Source organism: Bufo gargarizans, chromosome 1, assembly GCF_014858855.1.
Source record: "Bufo gargarizans isolate SCDJY-AF-19 chromosome 1, ASM1485885v1, whole genome shotgun sequence".
Classification (NCBI taxonomy): Eukaryota; Metazoa; Chordata; class Amphibia; order Anura; family Bufonidae; genus Bufo; species Bufo gargarizans.
In genome coordinates, this window is record NC_058080.1 from 150,274,649 (window position 1) to 150,293,427 (window position 18,779).

General features: G+C 42.3%; 1 protein-coding gene across 4 annotated transcripts in view; it reads left to right on the forward strand.

Moving 5' to 3' along the window:
- The window catches only part of MICU3 (mitochondrial calcium uptake family member 3), a 178,467-nt gene that overhangs the window by 145,391 nt on the left and 14,297 nt on the right, over nucleotides 1-18,779 (forward strand). For all 4 annotated transcript variants that reach the window (XM_044299542.1, XM_044299530.1, XM_044299537.1 and 1 more), the window contains 3 exons: nucleotides 3,351-3,446; nucleotides 7,593-7,693; nucleotides 9,329-9,500. In XM_044299542.1, coding sequence (XP_044155477.1) covers nucleotides 3,351-3,446; nucleotides 7,593-7,693; nucleotides 9,329-9,500 — 369 coding nt within the window. The remainder of the gene's footprint in view (nucleotides 1-3,350; nucleotides 3,447-7,592; nucleotides 7,694-9,328; nucleotides 9,501-18,779) is intronic.

Below are 18,779 nucleotides of genomic sequence, written 5' to 3' on the forward strand. Positions count from 1 at the left end.
TTTCCAGAGTGTGGTTTTCCAATACCTATAGAGTAGGAGAGTTAGGACCAACCTAGTAGCCCCCATACTGTCTGATCAATGATTTAATGAAAGTACATTCTTAGTTTATTTTAGACAAAAGTGTTAAAATGTATTTTTGTTCATTTTCCTTTAATCTTATTTTTACTGTAAAATATTTTACCTGACCTCACAATTGCTGCGACTGATCCCACTAACACAGTACTTACCCCAGCACATTTGCCGTGTTTCCACATTCTTTTTTCCCAGGCTCTAACTAATCTTTTTACATAACATGCATGCTTTTCTCTCTCTTTTGTACGGGAGGGAATATAGTACAATGCCGACTTTTCATACATTTTCATAGAGCTTCTCATGTTTGAGATACCTGTGGAAATAACTGATCAAACAAAAGACTATTTCATATGACTCTCCATCCATCACTAGGCTTTTACATGCAGATCCATCGATAGGGGCCATAGATGTGACTGCTGTTATTTGCGCTATTCAGAGTAGTATAATGTAATACATTTATGTTCTGTGGCCAGAAATGTGATCATTCCTAAAACAGTTACATTAAGCATATTTTATGTTAAAAAAAAACATACGCTTTATACTATTAGTCTTTAGAAGCCTATGTAGAAGTAGTGTTTAATACACAAATAATGAAAATACATGCAAGGACTCTTGTAGAATAGGACTGAACTATGCATATGAAATGTTTCCACATACTTGAAAGCTACTGGAGTCCCTTAAAGGGGTTCTCTGGGAATTAAGAAAATGAAAATACTTACATATAACTTTATAATAAATATATTCCCACATACCTTTCATTAGTTATAATGGCTCGTTTTGTCTGGGAGCAATCACTAGGAGAAATAAAATGACCGCCGTCCTATTAGTACACACAACACCTGTCCTAATCACACAGCAGGACAAGTTACTTCAGATCACTGAGATAAAGATCTGCCTCATCCTCCTCTCTGCTCTGCTTGTCAGGGATTATGATTCTGAAAACAGTTTAATATGATCTTTATCTGAATCTCTGTAGGAATGGAGTTCATGAGGAGACATGAAGTAAAGAGAGGACAAACAGGATAGACTGTGGTAATGGAGACTACATACAAGTGCTGCTGCTCATTAGCCACCTCCATCCTCATATCTGTCTCCTCATGAACTCCATTCCTACAGAGATTCAGCTGAAGATCTTATCAGCTGTATTCAGGATCCTAATCTCTGACAAGTAGAACATAGAGGACGATGAGGCAGCTCTTTATTTACCTCAGTGATCTGAAGTAACTTGTCCTGCTGTGTGATTAGGACAGGTTTTGTGTGTACTAATAGGACGGCGGCTATTTTATTTCCCCTGATGATTGCTCCCTAGACAAAACAAGCCATTATACTGTAGCGAATGAAAGGTATTTGGGAATATATTTATTACAAAGTAATATTTAAGTATTTTCAGTAATTTTATTTTCTTAATTCCCGGAGAACCCCTTTAAAGATATCTCCAGCTAAACTAATTAAACTGTTAGATACTTGTACAAGGATTGTACCTGAGTATGAAGGGATCTTGTACAGCTTTCCTCCCACAATCAGAACCTGATGAAGCTAAGGCCATTCACCTCACTGTGCTCCTGATACCATCAGAACTGGCTTGAGATGACACCAGGGACATCAGCCAATCCATAGTTGGCATGTTTAGGCTATGGGCACCATGACATCTGAGCAACTCTACCTGTGTGACTACAATAGGGTTATTTGCATACAGCACATAGTGTGTATCCTCTCACATACAGCTAACCAGAGACAGACAAGACCAATCAGAATGCAGATAACCCTTCCCCACTACCCCAGAACAGTGTGTATCCTCTCACATACAGCTAACCAGAGACAGACAAGCTCAATCAGAATGCAGATAACCTTCCCCACTATCCCAGAGCAGTGTGTATTCTCTCACATACAGCTAACCAAAGACAGACAAGACCAATCAGAATGCAGATAACCCTTTCACACTACCCCAGAGCAGTGTGTATCCTCTCACATACAGCTAACCAAAGACAGACAAGACCAATCAGAATGCAGATAACCTTCCCCACTACCCCAGAGCAGTGTGTATCCTCTCAAATACAGATAACCAGAGACAGAAAAGACCAATCAGAGTGCATATAAATTCCCCCCACTACCCCAGAGCAGTGTGTATCCTCTCACATACAGCTAAGGCTACTTTCACACCCGCGTTTGTTGCGGATCTGTCATGGATCTGCACAGATGGATCTGTTCAGATAATACAACTGTCTGCATCCGTTCAGAACGGATCCGTTTGTATTATCTTTAACATAGCCAAGACGGATCCGTCTTGAACACCTTTGAAAGTCAATAGAGGATGGACCCGTCCCCATTGACTTACATTGTGTGTCAGAATGGATCCGTTTGGCTCAGTCGGCCCCCAAAACACTGCAACTAACGTTTTTGTGTCCGCCTCCAAAGCGGAATGGAGACTGAACTGATGTAAACTGATGTATTCTGAGCGGATCCTTTTTCATTCAGAATACATTAGAATACAAACTGAACGGATCTCACAAACGGAAAGCCAAAATGCGACTGTGAAAGTAGCCTAACCAGAAACAAGCCCTGCAATTACATGAAATCAGTAAGCATTTGTATTAGTCTCTTACTAGTCACATTAAAATGTTTTTTAGGAAACATTTTGGGGTGTATATATAGTGTATTAAATAACTTTTATTATTTAATTTTTAGGGGGAAAGATAAAATTTTTTATTTTTTTACATTTTTCATTACTATACCATTAGGGTATAAAAAATGAAACAGCAGTTACATTTTAGCCTACCTTGCATCATGGGACTATAGCTTTGTTGTTAAATGAATGATTTATATGGACAGTAATTTATAAACTTTTATACTCCATATTAGCAACACTTTTTATAAATGTATATACCGTATATATCACTAACATATTCCACAGCGGTGTACTGAGATAATCATCACATCAGGCCCTGTCCTCGTTTTCTCACAATCTAAATTCCAGATTAAGTTATCAGTGGAGGGGGGACACCACAGTACGGGGAGCAAACCCATACAAACATGGGGGGAACATGCAAACCCTATGACAGATATTGCTCTTGGTGTATGTGTGCTGGTGCGAGATGTAGTAATATTGCAGTTACTGTACTATGTATTGATATGTACTATGCTGGTCTACATAGCAATGTCATTTGCATGTTTGATAGAATAGTGATTATGAGGATGATGCATTTGATTTCTAATCCTTACACATTGTACTATTTTGAAGTTGAATATGTCTGTATTTCTGCTTCTTACAACTTCTGCAGGTACATAAAACAGATGCACAAGATCATGTCTCCAGGAGCTATTGGGATACAATAAGACGTGGCACAAGCCAAGCCCTCTTTTCGGACCTTGCAGAGGTACGAATAAGCCTCTGGTCCGATATACATTAGAGTGTCATTACCCCGCATCCCCTGTGTTACATCTGAATGCTAGTTTGCACTTTTTATGCATGTGACTGTTGGCTCCTTCTCTTGCTTTTTCTTCACTGTTATGTGTGTATGTAACGTATTCATCATTTATGGTTTATGTCTTGATTTTGTGCTAGTTCGAATGTCCTATAATTATATTCAGGGAAGTCAGACGATATGTCAGTACTGAGATCAAGCCCCAGGAGTTATAATGTGCCCTCCACATTGTATAGAACCAAGGCCTAATACAGTTTATAATCAATGATTATATTCCATACGCTCATTTACTTAAAATAATAATTAAAGGGGTTGTCTCACTTTAGTAAGTGGCATTTATCATGTGGAGAAAGTTAATACAAGGCACTTACTAATGTATTGTGATTGTCCATATTGCCTCCTTTGCTGGCTGAATAGATTTTTCCATCATTATACACTGCTCGTTTCCATGGTTACAACCACCCTGCAATCCAGCAGCTGTGGTCGTGCTTGCACACTATAGGAAAAAGCGCAGGCCTCTCTGGTGGCCGGGACCGTGGGAGCTCACGTAGGCTGGCGCTTTTTCCTATAGTGTACAAGCACGACCACTGCTGCTGGATTGCAGGGTAGTCGTAACCATGGAAACAAGCAATGTATAATGTGAAGGAAAAATGAATCCAGCCAGCAAAGGAAGCAATATAGGCAATCACAATACATTAGTGCCTTGTATTAACTTTCTCTACATGATAAATGCCACTTGCTGAAGTGACACAACCCCTTTTAACTATATAAATGCATTGCTTTGCTTATTTCACTTTGTTCCTCAGTTACAGCTTGTATTGCAGTTTAGGGGTATGTTCAGACATAGTATTTTGGGCGCAGCTTCAGTGCCAAAAACCGCGCCGTATCTGCTCTGAAACCACCTCCTGTTTTTTTTCAATGTGAAGCCACGGCACAGTTCATGTTAGGAGGTTTTTGCTGTGCAGTTCTCAAGACCATGCCAAGAACGTACAGGTCGCGGTCACCGCACGGATCCCTCATAAAGCTGCAGCTGGAGCTCACTTGCGGTTTAGCTCCATTCAGTTGAGTGGGTCACCATGGAAACCCACTGCAGCACAGTGCAGCGGTTTCTGCCATGGGATACTGCGACAAAATCCTCCTTGTGAACCTACCGTAAAGCCTCTTTGCCAGTGTTGATGATTTCAGAGCTGAAATCTCCCACCATTCCTCTCTGACTTTCTGTATACAGTATCCTCTAGAGCAGTGTTGGCGAACCTTTTAGAGACCGAGTGTCCAAGCTGCAACCCAAAATCCGCGTATTTATCGCAAAGTGCCAACACGGCAATATAAACTGAATACTGAAGTTTTAGTTTAGAAAAAACAACTCGTACATTAACATGGGCTGGACTGGGACTGGCACACAAACCTCACCAGCCCCAAAACATACCCCAACCTTTGAAAGGGACACTATGGGCGGGCGTTTTTTTCATACTAGGCCATGCCTCTAACTCCACCCAAAGCATAATTACTGACGCCCTTCTTCACTTGCATGGCTCCATTCTCGATATAGGTGCAAGTCCCAGCGGTTGGACCTGCATCTATAAGACAATGGGGACATATCCTAGCGATAGGCCCCCATTGTTCATGATGAGACAACCCCTTTAAGGATCAAAGAGGGACATGGGTCCAAAAGAGGGACTGTCCATCCAAAAGAGGGACACTTGGGAGGTATGCAGAAACATAAAATATCTACACAGTAATTTTGGCCGCGGCGATGACCTATGTATTATACTGCCCTGTATATAAATTCTATATACAGGGCAGTATAATACATAGGTCATAGTCTCCTTACATACATCCTCCAAATACAGGGCAGTATAATACATAGCTCATCCCCTTCTAAGCATCATCCACATCTCTATATATATAGGGCAGTGTAATACATAGCTCATCACCTCCTGACAACATCCATATATACATCATCCATATACAAGGCAGTATATTACATAGCTCATCATCTCTTTACATACATCCTCCAATGGAGGACCTCCATAATATGGAGTCTTTATACAGGGCTGAGGCCTACCTACGTCGACCTGTATGGGAGTCCACCGCGCGCTGAGGCTGCAGGGGGAAGAGCGGGAACCAGAAGCGCAGCACAGTTTCTTTCTGATATCAGCACTCCTTCCTGCACATGGCTATGTTGCAGATGGCCCACACAGATCTAGTGGAGGGAGGGCGCACCACCAGCCAGGACGCGTCACGGTGACTCACATTTAAAGAGCTGACTGGCCGGATCCCAGATTGCCAGTCTGGGTCAGCCTGCCTATAATCCTGCCCCGTGCGTGTGCCCACAGAAAAGGCTCTGGGTGCCCCTCTGGCACGCGTGCCACAGGTTTGCCACCACTGCCCTAGAGATTGCATATTGAGAAGTGTCACTTTTAATCCAGGCATGTGATGTTTAGAAACCCAACTCTCCCAGTGCACTCTCCGAGCTGAGCTGTATAGATCGTGTCAGTTGACAAGCTTGCTGACTGTTGCCAGTGACTGCCCATGGTGAATGCAGCCCTGGACTATAATGTAGGCTGTAACTCTGGATCGGTGCAACAGAAGTTTGACTTTTGGGCCTACTTTTGCAAAAAGCGATATATGTGCCAAATGTATTCGACGAGTGTTTAGGAAAGGTGGTATGGCGAAGTGGAGTTGTAAAGTGCAGCAGGTTTATAAATGGAGTGCACAATATTATTGGTGCAAATGATGGTGTAGGGTACACAAGCCAAGGGTTGGTCTAAGTAAGAGAAAGCTGTCTAGGGCATGCATCATTGTAATAAGTCTAACACAGCTTCTGCTAGTCTGGTTTAGTTTTCTCATAACTTTAGAACACTATTAAATCTGCCCCAGAGTGTGAAAAGTGGTATACATGGTGATTAGAGGCGAGCCAGCTCATCCTGATGTGCCAGTGATACAGCTGTCAACTACTGTACAACTTAGTAAAATAATTAGTTAATGGATTCTAGTGTCAGATTGTGAATGGAGTCTGTCTCTGGTCTGGTCCGTGTGAAATCAAATTGCTAGGAACCAAACACATTAAATATGCTGTGCCTGGTAATAAATGCACATATGTAGGATGTCAGTATCTGCATTACCATGAATCTATGCACTGTTCTGGAATACTGTATAAATATATGGTGAGCAGATGAAGGGTTAAGGTGCTCTCACACATTCTGGTTTTATGATACAGTTTTTGAAGTATTAAGGACAGATACGGCTTCTCTTATTTTGAATTCACTCGAGAAAACCTGAACGTATGGCAGCACCTTTAGTGGGACCCAATACATGACCCGTTATACACTTGTAATTTATTAAGGGCATTATTAGATATGAGCGAATTTCATATTTTGGAATTCGTTGACGCTTCGTTTGGTGGTAAAAGCAGAATTGCGTTATGGATTCCGTTACCACGGACCATAACGCAATTCTATGACGGAATGCCTTTAGAGGCATTCTGTTACTCATTCCGTCATAATAGAAGTCTATGGACTGCAAAATGGATCCGTCTTGTTTCCGTTATGCATGGGAGTCCTGCATAACGGAAACAGGACGGATCCGTTATGCAGGTCATAGACTTCGATTATGACGGAATGCCTCTAAAGGCATGAACGTCATCTCTAGGCATTATCGGCACAGATAATTCATGCAGTCATTGGGTCACGTGAGAGGGAAAACCTATTGTAAGGCCTGTTTCACACTTGCTTTGTTAATTTCGGTTTTGAGATCTCAAAACCGGAGTTAAACAGATCCATGCCATTTAATGCATTTGTTTTGGCAGGCCAGGCACCATTGACTTACATTGATTTTCATCCTGGTTTATTGCTTTTCACAGACTAGACACAAAACTGCAGTTTGCAGCGGTTTTGTGTCCAGTCAAAAAATGCAATAAAACGGAACAGAATACATCCAGATCAGTTTTGTCCCCATTGACAATAAATGGGGACAAAACTGATCCATTTTGGCCCGGTTTTGAGATCTTCTGCCAGTGTAAAAGAGACCTAATCTGTATAGTGCTCATTGTATAGCAGTGTATATGGCCATTCACACATACCTGTCTTCTCTATGAAGGGTGCCGATGAACTTACCAGTTCCATGATACATACTACACTACTTGTGCACTTATTTGGGAAAAAAGGAAAAATCGAACTTAATTTTGAAGACTTTTATAGGTGAGTAACATATATGCTTATCTATAAATGCAAATAAATGATAATGACATTTTTGGTAGGACTGCATACTCCGTAAACAGGGGTGGACTGGGAACTTAAAGTGGCCTTTAAAAAAAAACAACTAAAAGTGGACCCATGTGGTAGACGGGCCCCAAATTAAGAGAAGGCGGGGCAACACAAATATGCGGGGGCAGCAACAAAACATAGTATCACAGTGCAGCAAAATATATTGCCCCAATCTTTTTTCCTAAAATCTTCTATTGAACAGCTCCAGCATTGGATCTGTTCAGTACCCAAGTCCTGATATTCATGATTTGCTGGCCTCCCCCTTCCCCTGTAGCTGATTTACAGGTTGCAAGGAGAACAGAGTCCTCGTGAATATCAGGACTCATTGGCTTGTGCTGGGTCTTGAAAAGCTCTAGCTTTGGATCTATTCTATACGAGAGTTTGGGAAAATTGCTGGGTCAGTTTATGAAAGGTTTCGCTAAGGTTATCTGTTACTAGTTTATGTTGCCCTTAGAGCAGCAAAAACTGGTGAGAGATTTCCTTTTATAGAAAATAGGACATCCCATAACACAAAGCATACAAATATGCAAAACACAACATGTAAATAACAAACCTGGAACACAATATACCACCAACCACAAGAGAAATCAGAGTATATATACATGTGATGGAATAAAGTAGGGGGTACGGCACCGCTGACCTCTCCAGGTAAATGGTGGGTTCCTGTGTGTACCTGTCAATATCAGCAGGGACTATGGTGCTCAGCCTCAGAAACAAGGAAAGGTCATACATTGCAAGGGTAGATCAACAAAAAGGCGGCACTCACCACTGCGGTAAAAAACGTATTTTATTCTTCCAACCGGGTACAGTAAAATTCGGGCTGGGGCGGGTTCTTGCCTCTACACAGAACGCGAAGTGGCTATGGCCGTTTCGCACTTACGCGACTCTTCAGGCCACAGTGGCCTGAAGAGGCGCGTAATCGCGAAACGGTCATCGCCACTTCACGTTCTGTGTAGAGGCAAGAGTCCGCCCCAGTCCAAATTTTACTGTACCCGGTTGGAAGAATAAAATAATTTTTTTTACCGCAATGGTGAGTGCCCCCTTTTTGTTGATCTACCCGTGCAACAAGAAAAATCTGAACTAGAAGGATCACAGAACATCGAAAGAAGAAAAAGAGGACATAGAATATAAATGCAACAAATACTAGACACCAAACACAGAAGACAGAATATACAGACACCAAATATCATAGAACATATGACATGAAACAGATATGGATTTATCACATATGGGAAATGTATTGGGACAGAACATACAACAAAACATGGAACACAACAAAACACGGAGCAGAGATCATTTACGAAACAGACAAGCAATGCAGCATTCAGACATGGACAAATGAACTTGTAAATGCACAAAGACACGGAGCACAGGCCACAATGCCTTCTTTGAATTGATTCCAAGACTGAACACATGATTTTTATGGGACATGGATTTTGTTATACCTTTTCCTGGAAGGTCCAATGTTTAATTTGCCTTGCAATGCTTAAAATATTGATAAAAATATGACCAGCCCACCCAACCATTTCAGTTAGAAACTTAAGTGCACCATTTTTATTTCTGTTATAGGTTTATGGATAACCTCCAGACTGAGGTACTTGAAACTGAGTTCCTCTCCTATTCTAAAGGCATGAATACAATCAGTGAAGAAGATTTTGCCCACATTCTCTTACGATACACAAATGTTGAAAACACATCAAGCTACTTGGAGAATGTACGACTCCGGATTCCGGAGGAAAAGGTAATTGTGTTTCATATTCAGGTCCATTCATAGGGACATGAAATATACGAATATATTTCTGCATCACTTGCCTAAATTGGTTTTGCAGCTTGACGTGCACTGACACACATGACATTGCTTCCGTTTTTAACGTTAGAAATAACCCATACAGTAAATACAATGGTTATTATAACTCCCTATGTGCAGATTTAGGATTGCAATAAGATTTAAAGCTCCTTGTAGTAACCAAGATCTTACACATGATGATATTTGGTACCTCAGCTTTAGGAGTCCTCACTCTTCAGGTTCCCGCTGCTTGTTTTGTGCTATGTATACAGTACAAAGTCACTGGATTGTAGAGTAGAAATGCTGCAATGGCTTCCAATGAATCGTTTCCAGAGATAAAAAGAAAATATGAACATTAAATAAAACAAAAATAATTATTAATAGGAAGTTTTTGGTAAGTAAAAATGACTTGCATTTCAGATAACCCACTGTTTTAACTGGGGCGCATTACAAGGAGGTCAATCTGGATGTTCACTTGGGACCCTGGACTTCAAAGAGGTCACAAGAGTGATTGTCCACATTATAGGCATTTGAAGCACTTGCAGTCCTCCTAAACCTACACCCTTCACAATAACCACTGGTTGTCTAGTGCATGGCAGGTCACTGCAGAAGGGGTGATCAACAATGGGAACCAGAGTGGCAAGTCTGTGAGCCCCACTTATAAGAACGGTTTTATGTTCCTAGGACACAGGTATATTTGAGTACTGTAGGAAGGCACAAAGGACCATCATTGATGAGAGATATGTGTCACCGAGGTTCCTGGCCTCGGTGAAACAAGAGCCAATATTGCATGTGTCAGCAGCAGTAGCTGGTTGATACTTTGGTAATTAGCATAGCTGTGAAAAGCTAATCCGGGATGGCTCTTACTGGGAGTAGTCATAGTGCTGGGTGGGTGAGTACTCCCCACGGTCCAGGCCAAGTTTTGACTGGCTTCCAAAAGACAGCCAGTAGGTTTAGGTGGGGGTAATTACCTATTTGACTGTGGAGCTCTGGATAGCGGTGTGTTTGGAGCTGAGTCTGAGCTGAAGTGGCTCTGCCGGAAGCCTGAGGAGAAAGCGAGGTTCACATACACCCCATGGGGGGTTACGGTATTGTGCCCAAAATCATACCTGTTTAACTAAATCAGATACTAGACTGTATTGTTTTCTTTACGTGTTGGCTGGAGCAAGCCGATCACTACCGCTTATTGCTTTATTGTGTGCCAACAATAAAATACATTTTATTACTTTGCTTTTGACCGATAAAAGTCTGCTGTGTTATTATCAGAAGGCTACATTTGGGGCAAATCCCCACAGTACTTATTGGATTTCGACCAGTTATGGATCTGCTTTTAGATCATTTGGCACATGACACAATTCTATGATTCTATTACTATTTTCAGCGCAGAGGGACTTCCAGCATTGTGTAGTGGTCCCATCTCCCAGCTGTGTGTCTCACTTTTAAACTTCTGTCAGGAAACAACCTCAATCATCACTGGGGATACACTATAAGTTTAGCTCTAGTACTTCTTTAGGGTCACTATGAATGAATAGGGAGCAGATAAGCACATATGAGTTGTGTATATGTATAATTTGTAGATCTTAGTGTCCCTTGAACTGGAAACGGCAAGGAACTTATATGTCAAGAACTCTGGATAGCAAGTGTTTATTTACCTATTCACCTAAATCCATCAACATATTAATAATTAATATTAAAAAGATGGGAATTTAGAGCACACTTAAAGAGAACCTTTCACCGCTCCTGACATGCCTATTTTAATAGCTACATGCATTCCCAACATGCTAACAATTCTGGAGCATCTATTCTTATGTCTCTATGTTGTGCCATTCCTTTATTATTTGCACTAGAAACTAGAAGTTATGAATGAATTGCTATTAGCCTTCAGTAAGGATACAGAGGGGTGGTAACCAGTTTGGGGGGGGGGGGGGGGGTACCTGCACAGTCTGATAATGACATCACTGATTGGATAGAGTCAGTCTGTGCAGGTCCACCCCCCCACCCCCCCCAACTGGTTACCTCCCCTCTGTACCCTTACTGAATGCTAATAACAATTTATTCATAACTTATAGTGCAAATAATAAAGGAATTACACAACATACAGACATAAGAATAGATGCTCCAGAATTGTTATTACATGGGGAATGCATCAAGCTATTAAAACAGGAATGTTAGGGGCGGTAAAAAGGTCCTCTTTAAGGGCTCATGCGTACAACCGTATGCCCTCCGAGACATACGGCCCGTGAGCAAGCCATATGTCCCGGAGCGGCATACATCGTGCACACGGGAGCGCACAGCATCATAGGTTACTATGATGCTGTGCACATCGGGCCGCTCACGGGACTATTGTCCCGCACTCATATGAGTGCGGGACAATAGCCCCGTGGGCGGCCCGATGTGCACAGCATCATAGTAACCTATGATGTTGTGCACACGATGTATGCCGCTCTGGGACATATGGCCCGCTCACGGACCATATGTTTTGGAGGGCATATGGTCGTCTGCATGAGCCCTAAAGCTGTGGATGTTGGGAGTTAACCTGATTGTCTAGGTTAGCTCATTCCAGAGAACTGGTGCAACTCAAGAAAAGTCTTGGAGAAAGGAGTGTGTGGTTCAGATTATGTAGGATGGTAGGGCCCTACTAGACCTCACGATTTTCGGGCCAATTCCTAGGAACACTCATTCCAAATAACTGGTATAATTGAGCAGCCGATGAGCGAGCAAATGCTGATGCCCGAGTATCAGCGGCACATCTCCCTGTGTGAATAGGGATGTGCTGCCGATAATCAGTAGAACAGAAGGAGGGAGGAACGGATGCGGTAGCAACCATTCCTCCCACATTCAGTTTGCATCAGCCTGTGTAATCAGACCAGTTCAAACGAGCACTGATGGATGTGTTATCATCCATTGGCGTTTGCACCGCCTGAACAGATATAGATGTAGGCATGAGATATATAGGGTAGTGCAGTACAGTACAGTGGAGAGCTTTTTAGGTGCCAGTGATAAGTTTAACCTATATTCTGTATATTATATTATGTACTATATTATCTTATTATATTCAGCAGCCAGTGCAGTGGCAGGCCATGGGTTCAGGTATCAGTGTAACGGTTTGACAGAAATTAGAGTGCCTGGTAGCCTAGAGTAATACCTACCTCATCGATGAACTAAGGTAAAGAAATTGGCTAAAACCTGCTGGCTTGCTTGGCACCTTAGGCTCCAACAAGGTCTCCTGTTCATGAAGTCGAAAAAATCAGTATATTAGGTGTGTTCTCTGTTAAATAATCACTAAAGACTAAAGGTGGATTTAGACGGCCAGTGAATCAGGCAGATTATCGGGAACGAACAATCCTGCGAACACCCGTTCCCGACAATCTGCCCGTCTAAAGGTGCAGCTAATCACCCAATGAACTGACGAAATGCTTGTTCTTCGGGTAAACTTGTCTCTCATGCAGGCACTCCAATTATCATTCCTGGGCAAGAAACGTGCTGTCTAAAGAGCGATCACAGTAGCGACCCCTCGTCACCATACTGTGGAGGTGATCGCTGCATGTAAATGCAACATTCTCCTCCACTTAGCAAGTAACAGACTGTCAGTAAAGAACGCTTCCTTCCTGACAATCTGCTGCTCATCTGCCGGTCTAAATCCACCTTAAGGCCATAGTTCCAATTTAATGGGGTTTAGGTTTTTACGTGTACTACTTAGTCATTATACTTTGCAGGAAAAGGTAGACTAAATATATTAAAGGGGTTGTGTCATCTCAGACAATGGGGGCATATCGGTAAGGCTACTTTCACACTTGCGGCAGAGTGATCCGGCAAAACGTATGCCAACTGAATGCATTTTAAGACTGATCAGGATCCTAAACCGTCTTATAATTGCATTGCAAGAACGGATCCGTTCTGTCCGTTTGTCATACGGACAAACAGATCCATCCGAAGGACGGATCCGGCATTCGGTATTTTAAATGCCGAATCCGGCACTAATAAATTCCTATGGAAAAAAATGCTGGATCCGGCATTCAGGCAAGTCTTAAGTTTTTTTGGCCAGAGATAAAACCGCAGCATGCTACAGTTTTATCTTTTGCCTGATCAGTCAAAAAGACTGAACTGAAGACATCCTGATGCATTCTGAACAGATTGCTCTCCATTCAAAATGCATGGGGATATGCCTGAACGGATCTTTTCCGGTATAGAGCCCCTAGGACGCAACTCAGCGCCGGAAAACAAAAACGCAAGTGTGAAAGTACCCTAAGATATTTCCCCATTGTCTTATAGGTGCGGCACCCATCTATCCCCTAAACGGAGCCCTGAAAGTGGTGGAGGGTGCACTGCGCATGTGCAGCCGCCCTCTATTCATTTTTATGGGGCCGTTGGTACTCTCCTATTCACTTCTATGGGGAGAGCGCTTGGTGATGGCCGGACCAGAGTCCTCCAGCCACCACTTTGTGGGGCTCTGTTCTCGATATAGGTGCGGGTCCCTCTGCTGAGGGCATATCCTAGCGATTGTCTGAGATGAGACAACCCCTTTATCTATTGTTGTCACCATTCCCTGGAAAAATAATTCTTTTGTAGTTTTTTTCGCTATGAGAATAAGAAAATCCAAAGACTTTAAGCCAGCAGACGACACCTTTCATAATGTGAGATTGATTACATTGATTAGTATGCTCAGCTTACCTATTGCAAAAGAGGGGATTTCAAAGGGATCCCAGTGAATGAAGGATTGCTTAGAAGCTTGTGTATCCGACTGCTTCACTTCTTGTGTAACAGATGAATTGTCAGCCTGGTACCCAGGTAATAGAAAGATCTGTTGGCATAAAAATGCCTCAGTGGAAGCCAATAGAGTTGAAGTTACAAGTAGTCCTTGAGGCGTGGGATGTTTTGGATGTATTCTTCTGTTTGTATTTGTGGTGGGATCAGGTTAATCCTTTCTAAGGAAAACTTGCAAACAGCTTGTCTTTGCCTGAAATGGCTACACTTTGGCGGTGTTGACAGTGCAGCTTAAGGAACCAGAAAACCTAAAGTGTACTTAGTGCAAGACCTATTGTTATGGAGACTTTCATCTTGTGTCTTGGTCAGAAGCTGAATGGCCCATAATTGAGTTGTGTGTAAATGGTTTCTCATCTCTTCTCACCATATAAAAACAAGGATTGTTGTATAATTTAAGAAAGTATGTGAAACATAGTATTTATTGGCTTTCACCTCCAGTTTAACACCTCATTGTCTCGTGTGATTGTTGTCATGTAAGCCCAAGAGTTGTGTTTGAAATGTTAATGACTGAACATTGAAAGTTGACCACTTGTATAAATGAGTAATACACCTATAAACATAGGGCTATAGAAGTGTACGTGGAACATGTGCCCCACAACTCCAATATAAACATGCACCACTAAATAATAGGAAATGTAATACTCTTTATTTATACCATAAATAACAAATCATAATAACATCAATAATAATAATAATACACCAATATGTACTTGGCCTAGGATATGGCTTTAATAGTCTGGTCCGCTATTATTATATGACCGCTTTGTATTTTGTTACCTGGTATAACATATGGATGCTCTCAGTTGGGGTGATCGTCAGTGGTATGTTACTATTTCCACTGGGTGACATTCTGACCTTTTCTAAGATGGTGCCTTTCCTTCCGCACATGCGTGCATTGGCGCGATCTCGCAATATTCATCACGTTGTGATCGCGTCATGGCGCAGATGCGGTGGGAGGGAATTTGGTTTCGCTAGTATGAGGATCACGTTGATTGGGTGATTGTTGATTGGCCACACATGTATCCAGCGTATATCAAGTGCTCCCAGGACTATGTTGATACGCCCCCTGGAAGAAGCCGCCGGGGGAAACGCGTGTCGGGAGTCACCGAAGTCTGCACCATCTTGCGGTCTGTACTTTATATTGCTTTGACCTATTAGCCACTGCGGCACTTAGCCTGTTGTGCTTTCCTTGTACTGCTTTGACATTATTTAAATGGACCTTAGCCCTAATGACATGTCTTTGGCCCGATTGGTGGATTTGCTATGGTATTTTATATGTATGTACTGCTTTTTGGATGCTTGACTCAGTAGTTGCTGCTGTGTAGGATCCCTTTTTAACCGCATTGATGTTATTATGATTTGTTATTTATGGTATAAATAAAGAGTATTATATTTTCTATTATTTAGTGGTGCATGTTTATATTGGAGTTGTGTGGCACTTCATCAGATCCCCATCAGATCGCATTATAGTCAATGGGGATCTGGTGGTGTGCAGTGGTATCTAGCTCTGCCTGATACAGTAACTCTGGTAGTCTGTTCCTCTGTCTGAACAGACTACCGGAGTTAATTGCCGGACCTACCCTTACTTTACAGACATTGGCATGGTGAGTGTAAATTAGCCTGATTAGTAGTGGCTAAAGCTGGCTGTGCACATTAGATTTATATAAGCCGGACATGCCATTTTAGCCATCTAATGTGTACGGGACCTCCGACTCCCTTGATGGCTGAAGGATCGGGCATGTTGGTTTTCAGCTGCCAAATAATTTTGTTCTCAGGAGATGAGCTGCTGCCAGAGGTGTCTGGCAACCTCTTTCTCCTCTCTCCCTGTTCACTGAATATGCAAGCCTGGCTGAACAGAGTATGCACACATATGGGAGGAAAGGTCATTAATATCTTAAGCCCCAGAAAACCCCTTTAAGTCACTTCTTCACTGTACATGTGCAACCTTGACCCCATTAATTTCTGTACACTCTTCTGTCTCAGGTTTACATCAGATATCAAATTTTATGGAGCCCAATGCAAAATCTGTAATGGAGCTCCCATGTGCCATGCACACAACTGTATTTTTGGTCCAAATCTGATCCACATTTTTTGCAGATCGAATGCGGACCCCTTAATTTTTATCGGACTGGAAAAAGATGTCTTCCGGGTGCTGTCAGCCTCCGTGCAGCAGTGCTGCAAATTATCGAACATGTCTGATCCTTGTCCGTTTTGCGGATAAGAATAGGCATTCCTGCGATGGGGCCCGCGAAAAGTGCAGGATGCAAATAGACCACATCCGTATTTTGTGGATCTCAAAATGGATACGGTCTTTGTGCAGGAGGCCTAATAATACTGGTGTGGCAGAGGCACCAGCGTCTGGGTGCCTATGCTAATTCTGGACCCCCTAAAGCTATGGCCTTGGTTAGTCCATTGAGGCAGAGGATACAGTTTTCCTCTTTTTTACTCTGTTGTCGCATTTTCAGTCAGTTCTCTGTTTTTGCTTGATCTTTTATGTTCTGTAGCACTGACCTTATTTTGGCTGTTCTAGCATAGCTTTATATGTATATGGTCAATTTGAGTACACTCCTACGAGTGCAATGTCAGTTAAGTGTGCCGTCTCATTAATGTGGTTCTGCTATCTGAAATAAAAGCTATTAAAGAGTTAATCCATTGCCTCTTGTTCATTCTCTTTTGGATGACAATGTGATAGTTCAGACCTCTGTATCTGCAGAACGTCCAGTAGTCATCTAGGTGGTATTCAGTTTACTGATGCAGTTTTTTAGCTAAAGCTAGAAATGGATCTGGCAGGAAGGGAAAATACAGTATAAGGCTACTTTCAAACTAGCGGCAGGCTGTTCCGGCGGGTGAACAGCCTGCCAGATCCGTGCTGCCACTAGTGCATGCGTGCCCCCGGAGGTCCGCTCTGGCCCCATTCACTGTAATTGGGGCGGGCCGGAGGTCCGGCTGCAGCAGGGCAAACGGAATAAAACTACGACATGTTCCGGCGGGTGAACAGCCTGCCAGAGAAGGCTGCCGCTAATGTGAAAGTAACCTAAGTCCATTATATCTCCCCCTCCTGTTGGATCCATTTCTGGCTTTGGCTCAAGAAACAGCATCTAAAACTGTGTGTGTGTGATTCCAGCCCTAAAGGGTCACTAATGTTTCAAAAAAACCTTTGATATGTCATAGAGACATATTAATAGTTTAGATGGGTGGTGTCTGTGGCCCCCCGATCCATAGAACAAGGAGAGAGAAATGCTCTATCTCCTCGCTGCACGAGACGGGCTCCAGATAAGTCTATGGGCCTGTCTCAATTCCGACCTCAGGAGCGAGAAGGGAGAGTGCGATATGCACACACTTCTCTCCCCGCATTCTAGGGATGGCTGTGCCGTTTGAGTTTTGATGTTTGCATAGTTGTGATGTTTTTGTTTGCGTATATGACTCCGCACTCATCTCCTCGGTCAGACTGATTTGCCAGTGCTAGAATGTGAAGAAGGTGTTTGCTTACATGTTTGCCCAGCGTCTCTCATGTAAGTAAACGCTGTTTTGAAGCTTTCTGTCAAGTTTTATTCTTCTTTCTCCCTGGCTCGTAAATGATGAAAATAGCTGTCCAGTTAAACATCCATCCCTTTCTTATGTAGATAACCCCTTTTTTTGGACACCAGGATAACATTTTTCATTTTCATATGGTGGAAGACGACTAATTGCTAGAGAATCGGGGGTTGTCCCATCAGATCGACCCCGTTTTTATATGCCACCATTCAGGACCCTCTCTAGGAGCTTGAGCAGAGATTCCCAAGCAGAGGCTCTAGAAAATTTTGGATACCATATTATAGTGCATTTGCCTTGCAGGGGCCACTGCGGGAGAAATGTCTGATTGGCCACAGCTTTCTCCAATTATCACTGGTTTGCCGAACCTCCGGTGACCTGCCAATGATCAAGGTGGCTTCAATGTTATAGGGTTGTCTCTGAATAGACATCCTCTTTAACCACTTAAGGACCACAGGTTTATACCCTCCTAGTGACCAGGCCCTTTTTTACAAAACTTTAACGGTTTATTGCTCGGTCATGCGACTTGGCACCTAAAAGAATTTTACCTCCTTTTCTTCTCACAAATACAGCTTTCTTTTGGTGGTATTTGATTGCTGCTGAGATTTTTCGTTTTTCTGATATTAATCAAAAAAGACTGCAATTTTCTAAAAAAAAAAGTGTATTTTTAACTTTTTCTGGTAAAATTGTTCAAATATAATTACATTTCTATACAAGTTTGTGTCAGAATTTATTGTGCTACATGTCTTTGATGAAAAAAAAAAATCCAATAAGTGTATAGCGTTTACAAACTATGGTACAAAAATGTGAATTTCCGCATTTTGAAGCAGCTCTGACTTTCTGAGCACCTGTCATGTTTCTTGAGGTGCTAGAATGCCAGGATAGTATAAATACCCCCCAAATGACCCCATTTTAGAAAGAAGACACCCCAAAGTATTC